A 16,624-nucleotide genomic window follows, 5' to 3' on the forward strand; every position below is an offset into this window, starting at 1 on the left:
ACACACAAGGGCCGCCCGCCAGCGGGTTTTGTTTTTCCTTCGAGGCAGGCAGGCAGGCAGGCAGCGACCGAACCCTGTCCCTGCTGGCTTGCCTTTTTCCCGGACGCCGGAAGGCTTGGCTGAACGTGTGTGTGCTGGTGTGTGTGCTAGTAGCGGGCGGATGGATGAATGGACTGCCGGTGCGTGTGTCTCTATGGGTGTTGTGTTTGTGCGTGTGTGTGGTGGACTAGCAAAGTGCGTTTTGATGAGTGTCGCTACGTTGCGCGTGTGTGACCTGCCCCGTCTGCAGCCGCCTGCAGTTCTGTCAGGCGAAAAGGCCTCCATCGGATTGGACGCCGTGGGGAGGCGCATCGGCAACAACAAACCGGCGACCCTCGAAGATCGCGTGAGATGGAAAAAAAAAAATTGAAATGAAAAAAAAAAAAACCCCCTGGGAAAGGGGCGGCTAGGCGCATTCAGGGGTAAAAAGCAAGTGAGTTTCAGGGGAGGCATGTGGAAAAAAAGAAGAACGAAAGCCAAGATAAACAAGGCAACCATGACAGGCCTTAAACATCGCCGCGACAAATTGGCAGGTATAGCCTATCCGCAGCCCACGATCCTGATCGAACCGCCGATGCGCCAGGAAAAAAGGACCTTGGGCCCAAATAAGGCACATGCAGTTGGGAACCCGGGGAGAGCAACCGATCACCAGGCATCAACACAACTATGCATGCGTGCAAAGGCCAGAAAATCAAACGCTCTGATTCGATGCTACTACTACTGAGTACAGGAAGCTATGGAGAGGTGCGAAACGCGGGGTACGATGATGGGAAGTTGGAAAGGAAAATTATGCGTGATAGGAGAAGGGGTATGAGTACATGGAGGGGAAAAGGAGTCAACTTTTCCCATGCCGAAGACCAGAGAAAAAAAAGAGGAGGAAAAAAGGCAAACAATCTATCCACCATGAAAGGCGCAGGCGGGATTTCCCGCAAGGGAGCGATCCCAACTGCGCACAATGCGCGACCCACAAAGCTGATCGCCATGCGAGCATCTAGTTGACGACCAGAAAAGAAGGAAACGAAAGCAAGACAGCAAAGAAGAAGAAAATAGGACAAGTCTATAGCGTCGCAGGAGTCGAATGGTAATATGTGTTGTACATCTCCCGTGAGAGTCTGGTTCCCGAGTGGCAAGCACGTGGACGGTGCGCTGTGCCGTGCGCCCGCTGCTCGTGCTCGGCTTGGTGTTCCACGCTGCTGCGTGGTCCCTGGTGTCGCAAAACAGCCATGTGGCTGCCCGGTATACATTATGTGGGTTGCGTCCTGCACCGCTTCCGGGTGCCACGGCAAGAGAGTGTGGCAGTCCGACGTGGTCCGATGTGCGGCCGTCAGTGCCCGGGCTTGTCTTGGTCGGCTTGGTCTCGGCTGGCGGGCGTGAAGACCAGCTGGCCATGTTCCATGGTGGAGAGGGAGAGAGGGTGACGTCGAGTGGCTGGTGGATTGTTGGCACAAAGGCAGGACGCTTTACCTGTCAACCTCCATCGGCATCTCCCACGCATGCCACGACAGGAAGTCGAGCCATGTGTAGAGACAATTGTCCGGCCGCTGCTCCCGATAGAGATTCTCGATGTTTATCGGTTTGGCGGGAGCTGTGCCGTGGTGACCTTGCAGTAGCGGCAGCGGTGGTGGTGGCAGTCGTGGCAGATCGGGGTTGTCTCAGTCAGCCAGTACTGGTTGTCGTTGTTACAGTTTGAGCAAAACCAGATGGTGACGATGGTGGGGCGGGCCGGAGGCATGTTGAGGGTCGGGGGAGGAGGAATGTTTAGTAGGGAGGTGTAAGCCACTAGCTTGTTTATGAGCAAGTAATGTCACAAGATGCTATGGTAGAGACTGATGAATGTCTGTATCTCTCAGCGAGGCACCAAAACCGATAGTGGTGGATGATGCGCTTTATAACGTGATGCGGATGAAATTCGAGGGAGCCTGAGGAGAGAACTCAGGTTGTTAAATACAGAACCGCACGGCATAATCCGACCTGTGAGTTTGTGAAGAGGAAAAAGAAGAAGGTAGCTGGCAAAATGGTCCGCCTCCAGGCGTCCGTCCAAGCCCCGACGAGACCAGCCCACTTGGCTGGCGCAAGCAAGCGAAGCGCCGAAACGCAACGCTTCACCAACCTGATTAACACCACAAGTTGGTGAGGAAGGCCGCTGGCAGCGAAGGCCAGAGTCACACGGCCCCATGAGCCCCCCCACCAGGGGCGGCGTTGCCGGTGAGGCGTCAAGGCAGCGATGGCTCATGACCGGTGACACTGACCGCGCATGTAGGGCCTTATGCCAGCCATAACGGCCCGAGGATGGAGACGCCCACCCGTATCTCACAAACAGAACAACGAAACAGCGGGCCTGGGCTCCCGACACAGATGTTTGCCTTGGGTCTCGGTATTCACGTGTGCGGGAAACAAAGGCAGCCTGTTCCATGTGTGATGTAAGTAATCAGTGAGGAGGGTGTGGTTGGTAATGGGGTGCGGGAGGGGTGTGCGCCGCGCGCGGCGGAGGAACCCGGATGGCATTGTGCGCGGACGACCATCCCGCCCAGGTCGAAACGCTGCTGCGAGGAGAACAAACACCTTGCACGCCACCAAAGGTAGCAATAGGCGGCAGACCAGAGGTATGACTCTAATTCCCAAAGAGGCATGTTCGAAGATGTAGACGGAGGCGCAGGACAGCATTGTTCAAAGCTCAAAGCCAACCGGCTCGACGGCAGGGGGGTGTGGCGGGGACACCGGGAGGGAGGTATGATCCGAGACGCACCCGCCATGTGGATCTTAATCGCATGGGGGATTCTCCAAGGCAGGGATCGAGCTCGGTGAATTAAAGATGAGGAGGCCTTCCCGTGCCGAGAGGGGTCCTGTGATTGTTGTGGGCTGCAAGAAATACGTAGGCGCCACTGCAAGCTTGACTTCGACGGCAGCCCATGTTTGCCAGGGGGCGTGCAACACGAGGTATTGGCCCGTCGGTCAAGTAGGAGTGGCCCTGCGTCAGCACCAAAGAAACGAGGAGCACCGTCAGATGCCTAGGTGGGAGTTAGGGGGGTAGGGAGTAGGATTGGACTAGAAGCAAGGCTGGGAGGGTTCCCAGGTCAGGTTTCAGGTAGCAGCGGGTGTAAGTAGAGATTGACGGCGCGGAGCGACCTCTGGGGCGGCCCGCCGTCGCAGCGAGACCTGGTCACATTGTGCTGGCTCAGTCCCTCTGCTTGATCGGGCTGTTCGCGGTCGGTGTGGTTCATGGTTTTTTCCATGCTGGGAGTAATCATGATCTGCTTTCGCGACCGAGTTGTTGTTGTTGGAGGAGGAGGAGGAGGGGTGGGCAATTCGAAAGGAATCAATGGATTCGCGGGGTCCTGAGCAGCGCAAACAAGCCCAAGCTCGAAGAAAGAGCCGCATTGTGTGGCGGTGCGCGGCGTTGGCCCAGGTTGTAACGCGTATTTCCTTGGAATTTAGCCTGGGGGGCCCTTATTCCCGTCGTCATCCAATTGAACCATCCGCAGGTCTGCGGACAGGCTTGTTCCCGTAGGCATTGGGCAATTGGCCTGGGCGGCAGAGTGTTATTCGTTATTCGTGGCGCACTCAATCTCTTTCTGACGAACGGAGCTGGAGGGCAATTGCGAAGCAACAAGCTGAGTGGCCCGCGAGCACCCTCGGTAGACGTAGAAGACCACGGGACCGCTAGGCCGCTGTTAACTGACCGAGCTAGCGCGCCTTATCGTGGCCCCCTGGCCCGCCCTCCCTTATTTCTCTTTTTCCCTGATCGACAATACTTTCTCCTTTTTGTTGCGAATGACCTCCAAATCCGGGCGGTCGGCTTTGCCCAGCGATGCCCAAGGCTGATATCCTGTGGCTGGGTTGGTAACTTAGTGGACCGTCGTCGCATTGGGCCAGGCCCCAGGCTGCGAGCTCCTGCTGCCTGGTGAGTTGGTGTCCGCAGGCTCGTGGTGGCAGGGACCGTTGGCAGGGACCATGGGTTCACTCGCGTTTGGGCGCGTTGTTGGTCGGTCCAACCATGTGCGGTTGTTGGGCCCATTCGATCATGCCCAATCGATCGATTGCTCCGCGAGCGCGTGCCATCCCAATTGACGCGAGCGCTGCCCCACACAGCGAGCTCCCCGCATAACGATTGCGATAATGACCGCAAAAGCGGGGGCTGTCCCCTTGCTTGCCTCCAGGCCTGCCAGTCAGAGAAATGGCCGCGCGCAAGGCAGTGGCCGCGTGCTCGCTCGCTCGCGTCGGTCGTCATGCGCATTCTTGGGTCCGGTAGGAACCCCCGTGAATCCCCGCGCCTGTTGCGTCTGGGTGTCGTGCCTGTGTGTCGTCCCTCAGGATCACCGAGACCTGGGGTTGGTGCATCTCCGAGGTTGATTGACTCACGGAACGGAGGGCAGAGCCTCAAGTTCATGCGTGGCCGTGGCATGGCTAGGCCAAATGCCCACAGGCCGCAGCCCGGTGACTCGATAGAGTCGCATATCTTCAGTCTCGCGTCATGGCGAATAAGAGGCGCCACGATCCGGGAACCTAGAACTTGTGCCAAGAAAGGCATGTTTGGTAGGTAAGTTAGGTCGTAATCTCTGTGGTCTCAACTCGCCCCGATTCACTCGGCGCACCCACCACGGCTTTCTTGCGGCTCTTTTGAGAGACCGTGGTTGACCGAAAACGTGAAGTGCAGCAAGGCATAAGCTCTTTTCAGCCTAAGCCAGCCACCGGTGACCAAGTAGGTATTCGGAGCAATATTCCACCGGATATGACACAGCATTTCGGTCCTTCTCGGTTGACCCTTGTTGCGACGAGGTCGTCATGACTTATCGGTCCAAACCGGCAAACAGACCGGCATGAGTGTCGAGTTATTACTGTTGATGGTCCCTGAAAGTGTAAGGTTTGCCAATGATCTGAGTGGATGAGCCGTCTCCAGGTTTGATTGTGTCCTGGCCGAATAAGGAGCTGTTTTGATCTGTGATAGTGCAGTTGGCCTTGTGGCTTGGTTTGTTGCTCGTCTTTGTGTTGGGCATTGCTATAACGTCGTTTAAACTGGTTCCAGTTCGGTTGGCCTTGTGGCTTCTTTTGTTTTTCGCGTCTGTGTTTGGCCTGGTGCTTGTGTCTAGTGAACTGTGTTCATACTTCGGCGGCCAGCCTTGGAACAGCCAGATGCCTGGATGGATCCGATCCAGGTGTCAGGTATCTGTTTCTGGGGCAGTTTGTGGATGTTTGCTGACTTGCCCGCAGCGGGTCGACAACCACAGGTGAGACCGCCATTCGTGGCCACCGTCGAGGCATGAGTTCCTGGACTCTTCAAAAGAAGGGCGGCACAGGGGAGCATAGGGGGCAGGCCAGTAGGCATATGTAGCCGGCGGACACGTTAAAGTGATGCGGCTCTGCTCCGGGGGCCAAAGGTGATAACCAGCGACCTAGATAGAACTCGGGCGGCCCGGGACCACACCCTTCGTCAGCCACCAAGGCCTTGCTCTCCCAGACAGGCGGGGACGCTAGACAACCTGAGCATGTGAGCAGTTTAGTGGCACCTAGAGCAGACTGTGGACGTGGTGTATATGTGGACTTGTGCATTGGGACTTTTGTAAGACCCGGTGCGAGCCCAGCTCATCACGGGCAGACGGCTATGGAGGGTGTCAGACCGGGGAAGAAATGGGCAAAGCTGAAGCAAGCTGAAGATTCCTTGACGAACACCTGGCCCCATTCCGGGCGTCTAGCGTGGTTCTTTGCGAGCCACCCTTGACGCCGCACACCAGCCTCGGGCTGACTGGCTTGGCTGTCGTCTCGAGGATTTAACATCCAGCCGAATTATTGACACACTCGCCGCCAGGGTCAGATCGGCTGTCATGACAGTGCCCTCGGTGATTTAGCATCCAGACGGGCGATGCCCTCGCCGCCAGGATCAGATCGGCTGACATGGCTGCCTCTTCGAGAGGTCATCCAGGCAAGTAAACCCCTCGCCGCCAGGAGTAAGGCCGGTCGGTATGACTGTCTCTTTGAGAGCCGAGCATGTAGACGAGCAACGCCTTTGTTGTCAGGCATCAGGTCAGCTTTCCCAGGTAAGAACCGTGCAAAGCTTTCAACGCAGATGTGTCATTGTAGGCATACCGCCACGACACCTCCCTGGCGCAGAGCACCGAGGAGCGATGCAGCCGAGCCGCAGGGCATGAGGCGCGCACCAGATATATCGAGGCGATGCTCCGTTCAAGACACCCAGTACCCAAGCTGCTGTTTCAAAGTTCGAGCAACATCGAATTAAGTGGCTGAGGCTTCCGGCCTCTCATTTTAGGACCAGCACTTCGGTCCAAGTGACTTCTCGGCGGCCAAGAGGGTACCCGCAAGGTCACCCTTCATCCTCAAGGGAAGCCTGGCGACATGGGCATGACCGACCGGGCCAGGGCAGCCTAGCACGGCTGCTCAAGATGTGACCGATGTCGACACTTGGATAACAGAGCGGCGGCCGATACCAAGCAAAGGCTGGGTAACCGGGTGGCCGTCCCGGATTGTGCAGATCTAACTGGTCAGGCGGGAGTGAAACCGCCCCCAACCCCAGCATCGCGTGTGCGTGTATGGCAGAGCCGCAAAGCCGGGCTGGGAAAGAGCCTCAAAGCAAGACGTGTCGTTTTTGCCTGAGGCCAACCCCGAAAGCATCACAATGTTGTCCTGAGGCCGTGTTCCCAAGCGTGGCCTCGGTGTTCAACCTGAGGCACCAACCGTCGTCTGGAGCCTGGCACAGAAGTACAAGGCCTGAGGCACGAACCGGCTGTGCCTCGCCAGTTTCCCCGAGGCCTGTGATGCAACCTTGATCAGGACCCACAACTGTGCGACCGAGGCTGACGGTCTGCAGGCACAAGGGACAAGGGGCCATTCTGAGGGGCCGGTGTCCGCGATGATCGGAATGCCCAGAGTGAAGCGGTCGACTTTGGCGAATTAATTTTCTGTTTTGTTTTTGTCCTTTGCTGCATTCCCGGGGAACACGGCAAGCCACGAGCGGTCCCCACCCTGCAAGTGGGGCATCAACCGACGGGCACTGGAGCCGTGATGGGGACGTGATGAATATCCCAGGATGCATCTGTTGGGGTTGGGGCCGAAGTCGCTCCAGGAAAGGAAAGCCGCCGTCGATATGCGAGCTCGTTATGGGGGAGGGCCCGCGGCTGGGCGGGTCGGATAAAAAAAAAAGTAAACCTCTGATCCAAAGCTGGCAAGCATCTCACTCATCATTCAGGCAAGCTGGCACGCTGGATACGAAGCACACCTCCGGAAAGCTCAAGGAGAAATCCATGTTAGCACACACGGCGCGCTGCACACGGCACACAGCACACGGCACGCTCGCCTGCGCGTGCCTTAGCTGAGATAGGAAGCCCCGAGTAGGCTACGGCTGACGGGTGCATCGCTTACCGCCACTGTCTGTTATTCATCCAGGGATTGCACATTTTTCTTTCTTGGTTCCGTAGCGGTCGCGGCTCGCAAATTGCAGATAGCTTTTGGTCTCGTCCGACCGCCACGGCCGAATAAGTCTTCCACCCCCTGTCGACCAACCCATCCATTCTCAGCCACGCATCCACCCACCCACCTTGTCCTAGGGTTGGCTCTATGGGATGACGGATGGCGCGCGTGCTTGAAGGGAGAGCGGCGGGTGAGCTGATGTGGGGCCGCTCGTCGGTCCGCCGTGTGTCGTTGCACGGCGTCTGATCCAAGGGCCAACCCCATCCCAAGGTCGGTGTTTTTCCTGCTTGCCACAGTCCGATTGTCCCACACATCGAGACAGGGGCCCGGCCAGGGCAAGGGAGAGGGGTGTTCCTGACAGCGCGAGGCGTGGGGAGGGAGGACGTCAGCAAAAGCACGCAGCACGCAGCACGCAACGCAACGCAGTCAGGGCAAATCAGGGCCAAAAAGACCTGGCCCAGGCCCCGGGCGGGCTGCCTGCTCTGCTGCACCGAGGAACCCAACCTGCGTGGTGGGTGGGGGTTCCCACGCACGCATGTACGTCCCCTTCTCTCGGTCCGCCCAGCGTCATCGATTTCCCGTCGACCAGACCCGGGACCGCCTGGGCTGCACTCTGGACTGGCGGTGATACGACGAGGACCGGGCATCTACCTGCGCCACCAGGGAGAAGGTGGGTGTGAAGAGGGATGGATGGGACACGGATGAGTGCGCGGAAAGGCACGCGGGGATTTGTGACCTCTAAGTTTGCACGTATATGGTCGTGTTATTTGTACCAGCCATGCACGGGTCTTGTGTTGGTGGTTGCGTCCGTTTGTGTCTTGGTTTTGATGAGGGTTTATTGCCATCACCCCTCCCGTTCACTGTGTTGTGTTCAGCCCCAGGGAGAGACGGGGAGAAAAAAAAAGAGAAAAACCTGCACACGGGAAATCACAGCCCATCACGTCTTGCACCAACACGCATTCGGAGTCGCGTCCGGGCCCCGGCTCCATGGCGCGCCCTCCTAGATCCCACGCTATTCCCCTTTCTCAAGGGCGCCGTGTGATGCCGCCCACATGGCCCGCTTCGTTGGGACGGGATCAAGTCAGTGGTGGGTGCGTCCCGCTTTTTCTCGCTCCTGTTTCGTTTACTCACGCGTCATTGGCCACTGGCTGACTGACCAGCAGACCACCAAATTCCCGGCACCTGGAAGGAAGAAGCGGGAAACAGAGGAGATAGCGAGAAAGAAGAAGAAAAAACCTGTTCTCGGTCACCGCCCGTTTCTGCATCTGCCGGGCTGTCCTGTCTCCATATAGGCGACGGTCTTTATTGCCCAGGATTTTCATAACCGAGGGACAGGAAGCGCCAACTGTCTAGTGTCCTCCAAGGGGAAGGGCGAGGGTGCTGTAAGCTGCATCACGCACCACGACATGGGGGCCGTTGCTTCGGTTAGGCACGATAGGTTACGTCGTACTGGCGCTAGGGGCGACAAGAGCGGTGCTTTTTCTGCTCTGCTCTAGCGCCCCCCTTGGCGTGTCCCGAAGGGCCACCTCCAGTTCGCCGTTCTGTCTCGTCCCCATCACCCCCCTCCCCAGAACGGGACAAAAGCTCCATGATGCGGCAGCAGAGCTGGTCCTGCTCCCGCGACGCAGCTGTACACCGCTGCTGTGTGCCGCTCGCATCTTCCTTCCGGTTGGCCAGCCTGGGCTGGCAATGTGTGATGGGAGAAAAAGGCATGCATGGTGCGCGCTGCCAACAAGACGGCCTAGGAGCCAGGAGGTGTGTGCGAGGAGAGCGAGCAGCAGCACTTCCCCTTTCCAGTGCTTCTCCCATCCAACCGTCCACACCTCCGGCTGCGAAAGCGCGAGCGGACCGGAGCTCAACAAGATTATGCTAGGGCTCATCCTTCTCATCAATTTCATGTTTCCCTTGCATTACTGCTATCAATACCATTATCATGACGAGCACCTTGCGTGGGCATCGGTACTTTTTACGCATCACATCGGCCCATGCCACCGATGCTGCTGTGCCGCCTAGGGTTCCATATCGCCCCTTGCGCGTGCGCCCTGTGCCGATGATCCCCCTCTCAGCCGTGTCCCCATCTTGACGCTGGAAGGATTCCTGCTCGTTTTCGTCACTTTCTTGGTCGACCCACCGGTTTGTTGTTTCTTCTCGAGCTGCCCGCCGTGCATGCGCGATGTTTCTTACCGGGGCCCCGAAATAGGCAAGCCCTCCGCTTTTTTTTTTCTCGGCCTCTTTTCTCTCTCGCTTCTGGCCACCCCGCTTGCCGCGTGGTGCAAGGATGTCACGCCAGCACGGTACGGTCCTCAACGTCGGGCCTTGCTTCCCGAGGCCTGCCATCCCCACCTGCCTCGTGCGCTGCTGCTCGTCGGCCGTATACAGGTTTCGTGAGATGGATACATTGTCGATATGAGAGCACATGTGCGCCTGGGTGCCCAATACAAGCAGCGACATAACTCGGCAGGCAGGCAGGCAGGCAGGCAGCAAGCAGTCGGGTTGGCAGTTAGGCTAGCAGGGCATGGCAGGCAAGAGCGCGGCAGTGTCGCAGCAGTCCCAGACCGTCCGAGGCGGGAGGCGGTCAGTCGGATCAGCCACGCGGCAAGTCCTGGGGTTGTGCCAGGAATTAGCGAACGGAGCTGGGGTCCTTGGTTCTTGCGGTGTCGGAGTCTTGCGCTCGGCTGTGGCTGCGTGGTTGGCCATCATATCCCCATGGCGGGCTAGCTAGCGGCTCGGCAGACAGGTCGGCCGGCTTCGATTTCCCTCTTTCTGTCGGCCGATAGCGTCAGCCGCCGCCAGGTTCGCCTTCTCCGCACTCCATCTCGGTCGCTGATGGGGCCCGCCGGCTGGGCCGAGATGGAGTCCATCAGCACGGGTCTCCAGGCTGCGCCTCTGGCCGGGCAGGGTGCGCAGCCGGTCAGAGATTGAGTTTAATCGCTTCCAGCAAAATCCTTCCACCCTTCTATTTTGCCCGCCCGGGACCACCCGAAAGCCTAAATCACTTGGTACCTGGACGGCGGCGGCGGGCAATCGCGGCCGCAGGGCGTAGAGTAGGGCAGCAGGGCAGCTAGCCTGCCTGGCCCGATCAATAGCACACGGCAAGTGAACAAAACATGCACAAAATATTGGCCTGGGCCCCGTCGCCCGCTCCCGGCCAGCCCATTCCCAGCCCAGCCAAGCGTCAGGCAGGACCGCGGCAGCCGCAGCCGCCGCCAGGGCGGAGCCCCTGCAACCGCCGGCGCCGCCAACGCCAGCCAGAGAGATGAGGGTGGTAGAGAGAGGGGAAGGGAGGGAGAGAGATAGAGAAAGAGGGGAGTGAGAGGTCGAGAAGGAGCGAGAGAGAAGGAGGAAGAAGGGGGACAAGGGGAAGCGCAGCCGCACCGAATTTCCAAAAGGCGTAATGCGTGACGCGTGATATGGTACTGCACAACCTGCATTTCGCTGTGCCACAATTCTGTCATAATCCCAACACCACCACCACCCCAAATCTTGCCCGGCGGCCGACGGCAGGGAGTGCGCCTAGGCAAAAAAGGACTGACTGGCAAGTATCGGCGAGGTAGCTCTTGTATCCTTATTTTTCTGAACGCCAAGATGGTGCGTGAGCTGCATGCTACTTTGGACAAGGTCGTATCAATGCTCCGTCCCGTTCCTTCCTCCTGAGGTACCTCGCACCGTGGATGCTGCTCCACTGGAGATGAGATCCACACACACCACACTTTTACACACACTCCAGACCTTTGTACTTTCATGACATACCAACAACCGTCTAGGAAAGAAGAGGGGGAAGAAAAAAGAAAAAGAAAAAGAAAAAGAAAACCCCATTTCTCTGTACACCCCCAACCTAGCTCCGCCATGCTCAATATGTGTAGCGCAAGGTGTGGTGTGTGGTAGCGTAGCTCGGTACCTACCAGGTGGCCAGGGCAGCACGCTGTCGTTAGTTGCACCCGCCTCGCACGTTCATGTTGCTCACCCCCTCGCTCGCACTCTGAATCGCAGGACCATTGTCCTGGCCGGGGAATTCGGGCAAGCGAGGCGCGACGACGCAGCATCGGAGAGCTAGCCCCGGCTCCGAGTGTGGGTGGCCGTCCTGCCCGCTGCCTCCCTTCTCTCCTCCTCCTCCTCCTCCTCCTCTTCCCTTGTGCTATTTTTGTTGCCTGCCGAATGCCGCAGGTTGGTACAGCCTTGAGCGACCGAGGAGTGCGAGAGAGAGTGAGTCGAGTAGAGACACAACCCGAGCTGGAGGGAAGAGATGGGGGAGTCGAGGGTACCGTATGTCTTGATTCTCAATCCCCTATAAAGACGTCAGCTCCCACCCCATCTGCTCTTCCCTCCTGATGACCTGCTTCCATCCTCCCGTCTATATCCGCCGACCCTTATTTGCGCTCGCCTCCTCCCCCATCGTGCTAGCTCGCGAGGGAACATGAGACGGGGCGCTTTGCCACATGGGCTCTTCTGAAAAAAACCTCGTTTGAACTTGTCTCCCGCGAATCAATTCGTACCTGAAGTATCACCAGCCCCGGGCCCAGCCCCAGCGCACACCACACGCACCAACCGCTGTCCGCCCCTTCCATATCTGCACCGCGGGCTGTCCGTGCCGCCCACCAGGTCCCCCACACCCCTGCTGGAAAATCCCCCACATCTGGGCCTGTGTCCACTCGGTGCCGGGCTGCGCCTTCCACGTCTGGCAGCGAGACGCGTTTGGCCCGTCTGCCCAGCATCCCGACTGGGCCTTCCGCTGTTGGGCCTCCCACAGTTGGGCCTCTTGACTCCGTCTTGGGTCGCAGAGCAGCCTATCGAGATTGATCACGCCGTCTGGACGCCCTCAGCGCCCTGCAGCCTGCTCGCTCTCGTGGCCAATCTAGTCGGCTATTTCGCGTCTTCCAAGGCCCGCCAAACTGCACGCACTGCGCGCTGCGCTGAATTGCAGCCTTCCTCGCCGGCCTGCCCGGAGCGACAAAAGGAGGGCGAGTCGATTACGAAGACCACACCCACCACACCGCATTGGGACTCCTGCGTGCCCTCGCCTGCGCCGTGTCGGCGAGCACCAACCAACCGACCTGCCACGACCGACTCTCTCCCTCTCTCCTGGCCTGGTCCTCGTCCTAGTATTGGCCCGACTTTTGGTCCACCAGTATAGCAACACCCGTATAGCTGCCTAGGTTGGCTGTCTGCATCTATCTGTCCAACAAAACTGCCCATCATCTCGTGTGTATATCCCCCTCCCCTGTCCAGTCAAGGCCCGGCCTCATCCCAGAAAAGCGTCCCCATCGCCCGTCCTCCATCCCCATCCCTCCCATCGGCTCGGCCCTTCCTCCACGAGCCAAGTCGACTTGGCCGGCCTCGCTCCGCAACACACGCTAGGGGCTCCACGGTTGGGCACCTACCATCATCCATCGAATCCCGCTGATACGAGTTGGCGGTGGCTGTGGCTGCACGCTGTCGTTTGCAACAGGGAACTGAGAGCCAAGCTGCCTCTTCGGGCCAAGCTACTGCTGTTGCTGCTTCTGCTTCTGCTTCTGCTTCTGGAACCACCCGCACGGACTGCGCCTGTCTTCCCGCTCCCGCCGGTCGCCCGCTGCCACGACCTGTTAGTGCCTACTCACCGGTCTCGACTTGTCAGCAGGGCTCCTTGCATCCCGCCGTTACAGGGGTTTCCTGCATTGGCCGATTCCGCCCTCCACCCGAGCTGCCTCAACCTGCCCTGCCACCCACGCAGGTGCTCAAATACCCTTCCCATCCATCCTCGGCATCCTTTTCTCCTTTCCTCCTCTGCACCATCCCGCCTCCCGACAACAACGGCCACATACCCGCCACCATGTTCGGGCCTGCCGCAAGCACCCAAAAGGTCACCAGGGTCGTCACGGGCGTCATCCCGCTAATCCTAGTCGGCTGCGTTGCCTACTCGGCCTACGTCGTGGTGTCCAAGGTGTCGTGTAAGTCAAGTCAAGCTCTATATCCTCTTACCCCACCTCTACCCACCGTTCGAACACCCATGCTCTCGTCACTGTATCGAGCCGCACTTTGGCCCATCTCGGTTACCATCCCTGCCTGCCACTGACAAAATACACGACATCATCACAGACGGCTATTTCACTTCGCAAGGATGGAGCTCCGCGGCGCATGCTGTGACAGCGGTCCTGGCCACATCCCTTCTGCTGATGGGGCTCTCGTACACGCGCTTGTACATGGTCATCCAGACGAACCCCGGCCTGGTCCCTCTTCCCGCTCCTGCACGTCGGCAAACGGGCACGGATGAGGACGACGACATCCCCTATGACATCACTGCCATCGGCACCGAGCACAGGCAGCCCAATGACGTTGGCGACCCGGAGGTTCAGCTCAACGAGGTCCCGGGTCTGCGCCACGACTGCCCCGGCCTTGAGGCTTTCTACACCATGAACGCCTTTACCTGCGACGGCTATGGACACCCGAGATGGTGCTCGCAGTGCCGCACCTGGAAGCACGACCGCGTTCACCACAGTGGCGAGATCGGCAGGTGTGTCCGCAAGATGGATCGTACGTGACCTTCGCCGACCGTGCTTGCCGCACAGCCCACCGCCGTGTTGATTAATGCTGACCGTGGTATATAGACTTCTGCCCCTGGGTTGGCGGTATGGTGGCGGAGACGAGTAAGTTACTGTCGCTTTCTTCGAGAACCTGACACCCACAAAGCCCCGATACTGACACCGTTTCTGTCTTGCAGGCTTCAAGTTCTTCTGCCAGTTCGTTATTTACGCGGCCATCTACTGCATTGTGTGTCTGGCCAGCTCTGCCGTGACTGTCGCGGGTCAGATGCGCGCTTTTGGTAGCCAGGGTGTGGATGCCCAGGTTTGTGCCGTCATCGGCCTGGCCGGCTTCTTTGGGCTTTTCAGCTCCATGATGTCCATCACGGCAATGCGCTTCATCCTGCTCAACACCACAAACGTCGACCACATCGACTATTCCAAGAAGGTATACCGCCTTGCCATTCGTGTGGCCGCTGACGAGGCCACCTTCCGCTGCTCCACGTTTGCCCCGATTGTCAGGTACCCGCTTCCCCCGAGCGCTTTCAGGCCTACCTGGGCCGCCCGCGACGTGGGCTCCGACGATGAGACGGAAGAGGAGCGGGACCAGCGCCACGCTGCCGAGGACGAGGACGAGAGGCTTGGCCGCGCCGCTGAACTGTCCGGCAACGGCTCAACGGCGGCGGCTACGTCCCCGGTGGCCAAGACCTACTTCGCCATTGTGACGACCCGCCCTGGCGAAAATCCGTGGGACCGTGGCTATGCTGCCAACTTCCGGTCCGTTATGGGCGAAAGCCCTATCGACTGGTTTCTCCCCATCCGCCAGAGCCCCTGCACCAACGAGTGGAGCAACGAGGGTTTCTACCGCTTCGGCCCTCTCATCGAGACCCTGCGAGCCCGCCACGGCCTCCGCCGCCCCGATGAGTCGAACAGCGAGAAGTCGCCGCTGCTGTAAACCCTTGCGACTTTGAGCAAAGGGGAAATTGATGGTTCGCCCCACGCAGAGGGAAGAGTGAGCTTCCCTCTTGTGAAGACGGAACACCGGAACACCGAGCCTCCGCCTCTGTCTTTTGCGGGATAAAGAGTGCACGTCTCGCACCACCAGGAGCTCTCAAGGAAAGAAAACTCGAAACGGTAGTCAGTGTCAGTGCGACGAGGTTCGGGTGGCGCAACAGTATCAGCATACGCTGTTGCCATGGCCCAAGGCCTTGCTGTTTTCTTCTTTTTTCTCTTTCTTTTTTTCTTTCTATTTCTCCTCACCTCTTTTTACCACCTCCCCGATGGCCACATCCAATCCCAGATTGCGCACCCGTATCCATTTAGCAACACCATCGCGTACCGCATCTTTCCCACGCCATTGTGCTTTTTTGGTATTTCTTTGCTTATCGCTAGTTTTCTCTCCTTGCATTTTATTGACGCCCACCCCCTTTGGAGGAAGTGATTTGGGATGGTGGCGCCTGTAAATTCTTCCTGCCTTGGGGGTTTACTCACTGGCTTCCTTTCCTGAATGCACTCTTCTGGATACCATTTGCCGCGAAACTGTTTCTGTTGTCTTGGACAGATCTCGGACTTGCCATGTTGGCATAAATGGTCAAAAATCGGTTGCCTGTTTTTCCCTTTCGCACCCTATCGTCCTCTCTCGTACCTTTCCTTTACCAAATTCATTATTCTCTGTTCAGTTCAGATCCCCACGAGGCCATGACTTGATGTTGTCCTCGCGGGCGTGCTTGGCTGCTTGCCCATTATTGCTTATGATATCTTCCTACATGATAATCTACTGTATACGATAGTCTTTAATCCAACTCGAATTCTCCCGTTCTCTGTCGTGGTCTGATTGTGAAATGCCTCATCATCAAAATCGCCCGAAGCCTGCCGGTGACACAGGCAAATTGACTGTGGTACCACTCGCGTCTTGCGTATCCCGCAATAACTTGTCAGTGTCACGGTCGCACGCGGAAGGGGCCCGGCTTCTTGTGTAATGTAATCATCCTCTCCTCCATCTCCATCCCTGCGAACGGCGCACTGCGCGAGGGCCATGGCCGCCCCCAGGATATCCCCGCGACGCTTTGCGGGCCCATGCCTCCCCCGGACATGGCACGGTTAGACCTGTTTCCGCGCTCTAGTGCTTGTTGCCCGTCGGTGATAATGCGGCGCAGATGCCTACCTGTTTCTATTGCTTTAATGTTGCTCATGTGGCTGTCGGGGTGAGGTTCCTTTGGTTCCTTGGTTGTCAGGGCTGCGTGACTTGTCCGATTCTCATATGGACGGTCGACAACACCAGAATCGGGTAATGCACCATCCATCCTCACCTCGTTATTCCCGTGGTGCTCCTCTTCGGTTTCTGGCATGTCTACCCCGTAGATAAGAATGAGAAGAAAGCACGGAGCAGATCGGATCCCCCAAGACTCCATCCGTCCTTCCCCTCCCCCATTCTCATCCTCTCACCCGTGTCTGCCGTGCAACCACCGTCCCGTTTCGTCAGACAAAAGAAAGGGAAAGGGAAACGCCACCCCGCCGCGCACCATGACACGCCTGCCGGGTCGCACTAGACGCAGCCATCCCCGACGGGATCTCTAGGGGGTGGTGGATGTATGTGTGTGTGTGTGTGTGTGTGTGTGTGTGTGTGTGTGTGTGTGTGTGTGTGTGTGTGTGTGTGTGTGGTGGTGGTG

At 58.3% G+C, this 16,624-nt stretch overlaps 6 protein-coding genes across 6 annotated transcripts; 4 read left to right on the top strand and 2 right to left on the bottom strand.

Annotated features, from left to right (window-relative positions):
* Positions 1 to 535: 535 nt before the first annotated feature.
* GGTG_04958 (hypothetical protein) lies at positions 536 to 1,729 on the top strand (the record flags this gene model as incomplete). Its single annotated transcript, XM_009222756.1, has 3 exons — positions 536 to 572; positions 770 to 847; positions 1,149 to 1,729. 3 exons carry the CDS (start codon positions 536 to 538, stop codon positions 1,727 to 1,729), a joined length of 696 nt encoding a protein of 231 aa, XP_009221020.1.
* A 324-nt stretch (positions 1,730 to 2,053) lies between these two features.
* GGTG_04959 (hypothetical protein) lies at positions 2,054 to 3,070 on the top strand (the record flags this gene model as incomplete). Its single annotated transcript, XM_009222757.1, has 4 exons — positions 2,054 to 2,165; positions 2,300 to 2,459; positions 2,664 to 2,767; positions 2,946 to 3,070. 4 exons carry the CDS (start codon positions 2,054 to 2,056, stop codon positions 3,068 to 3,070), a joined length of 501 nt encoding a protein of 166 aa, XP_009221021.1.
* A 1,801-nt stretch (positions 3,071 to 4,871) lies between these two features.
* GGTG_04960 (hypothetical protein) lies at positions 4,872 to 10,479 on the top strand. The gene is made up of 11 exons (XM_009222758.1): positions 4,872 to 4,895; positions 5,248 to 5,596; positions 5,843 to 5,994; positions 6,051 to 6,071; positions 6,465 to 6,573; positions 7,755 to 8,128; positions 8,392 to 8,494; positions 8,751 to 8,840; positions 9,472 to 9,842; positions 9,924 to 10,032; positions 10,192 to 10,479. Exons 3-11 carry the CDS (start codon positions 5,897 to 5,899, stop codon positions 10,378 to 10,380), a joined length of 1,464 nt encoding a protein of 487 aa, XP_009221022.1. The 5' UTR covers positions 4,872 to 4,895; positions 5,248 to 5,596; positions 5,843 to 5,896; the 3' UTR covers positions 10,381 to 10,479.
* Positions 10,480 to 11,188: 709 nt separating this feature from the next.
* GGTG_04961 (hypothetical protein) lies at positions 11,189 to 12,023 on the bottom strand (the record flags this gene model as incomplete). The annotated part of the gene is made up of 2 exons (XM_009222759.1): positions 11,189 to 11,743; positions 12,001 to 12,023. The coding sequence occupies 2 exons, from the start codon at positions 12,021 to 12,023 to the stop codon at positions 11,509 to 11,511; spliced, it is 258 nt and encodes an 85-aa protein (XP_009221023.1). The 3' UTR covers positions 11,189 to 11,508.
* On the top strand, positions 11,609 to 15,771 carry GGTG_04962 (hypothetical protein). Its single transcript, XM_009222760.1, has 5 exons — positions 11,609 to 12,657; positions 12,905 to 13,385; positions 13,534 to 13,968; positions 14,043 to 14,081; positions 14,156 to 15,771. Exons 2-5 carry the CDS (start codon positions 13,268 to 13,270, stop codon positions 14,908 to 14,910), a joined length of 1,347 nt encoding a protein of 448 aa, XP_009221024.1. The 5' UTR covers positions 11,609 to 12,657; positions 12,905 to 13,267; the 3' UTR covers positions 14,911 to 15,771.
* A 124-nt stretch (positions 15,772 to 15,895) lies between these two features.
* Positions 15,896 to 16,303, bottom strand: GGTG_04963 (hypothetical protein; the record flags this gene model as incomplete). Its single annotated transcript, XM_009222761.1, has 1 exon — positions 15,896 to 16,303. The coding sequence occupies one exon, from the start codon at positions 16,301 to 16,303 to the stop codon at positions 15,896 to 15,898; it is 408 nt and encodes a 135-aa protein (XP_009221025.1).
* Between the last annotated feature and the right edge of the window lie 321 nt (positions 16,304 to 16,624).

This window comes from Gaeumannomyces tritici (genome assembly GCF_000145635.1).
Source record: "Gaeumannomyces tritici R3-111a-1 unplaced genomic scaffold supercont2.2, whole genome shotgun sequence".
Lineage (NCBI taxonomy): Eukaryota > Fungi > Ascomycota > Sordariomycetes > Magnaporthales > Magnaporthaceae > Gaeumannomyces > Gaeumannomyces tritici.

Excerpts from the sequence above, each read along its gene's own strand:
- GGTG_04960 (XM_009222758.1), top strand. The coding sequence starts at position 5,897 with ATGCCCTCGCCGCCAGGATCAGATCGGCTGACATGGCTGCCTCTTCGA. Across the intron at positions 6,072-6,464 it reads CATCAGGTCAGCTTTCCCAG|AGCGGCGGCCGATACCAAGC; the intron begins GTAAGAACCGTG and ends CTTGGATAACAG. Across the intron at positions 8,129-8,391 it reads CCTGCGCCACCAGGGAGAAG|CCCATCACGTCTTGCACCAA; the intron begins GTGGGTGTGAAG and ends GGGAAATCACAG.
- GGTG_04962 (XM_009222760.1), top strand. The coding sequence starts at position 13,268 with ATGTTCGGGCCTGCCGCAAGCACCCAAAAGGTCACCAGGGTCGTCACG. Across the intron at positions 13,969-14,042 it reads GTGTGTCCGCAAGATGGATC|ACTTCTGCCCCTGGGTTGGC; the intron begins GTACGTGACCTT and ends CGTGGTATATAG. Across the intron at positions 14,082-14,155 it reads CGGTATGGTGGCGGAGACGA|GCTTCAAGTTCTTCTGCCAG; the intron begins GTAAGTTACTGT and ends TCTGTCTTGCAG.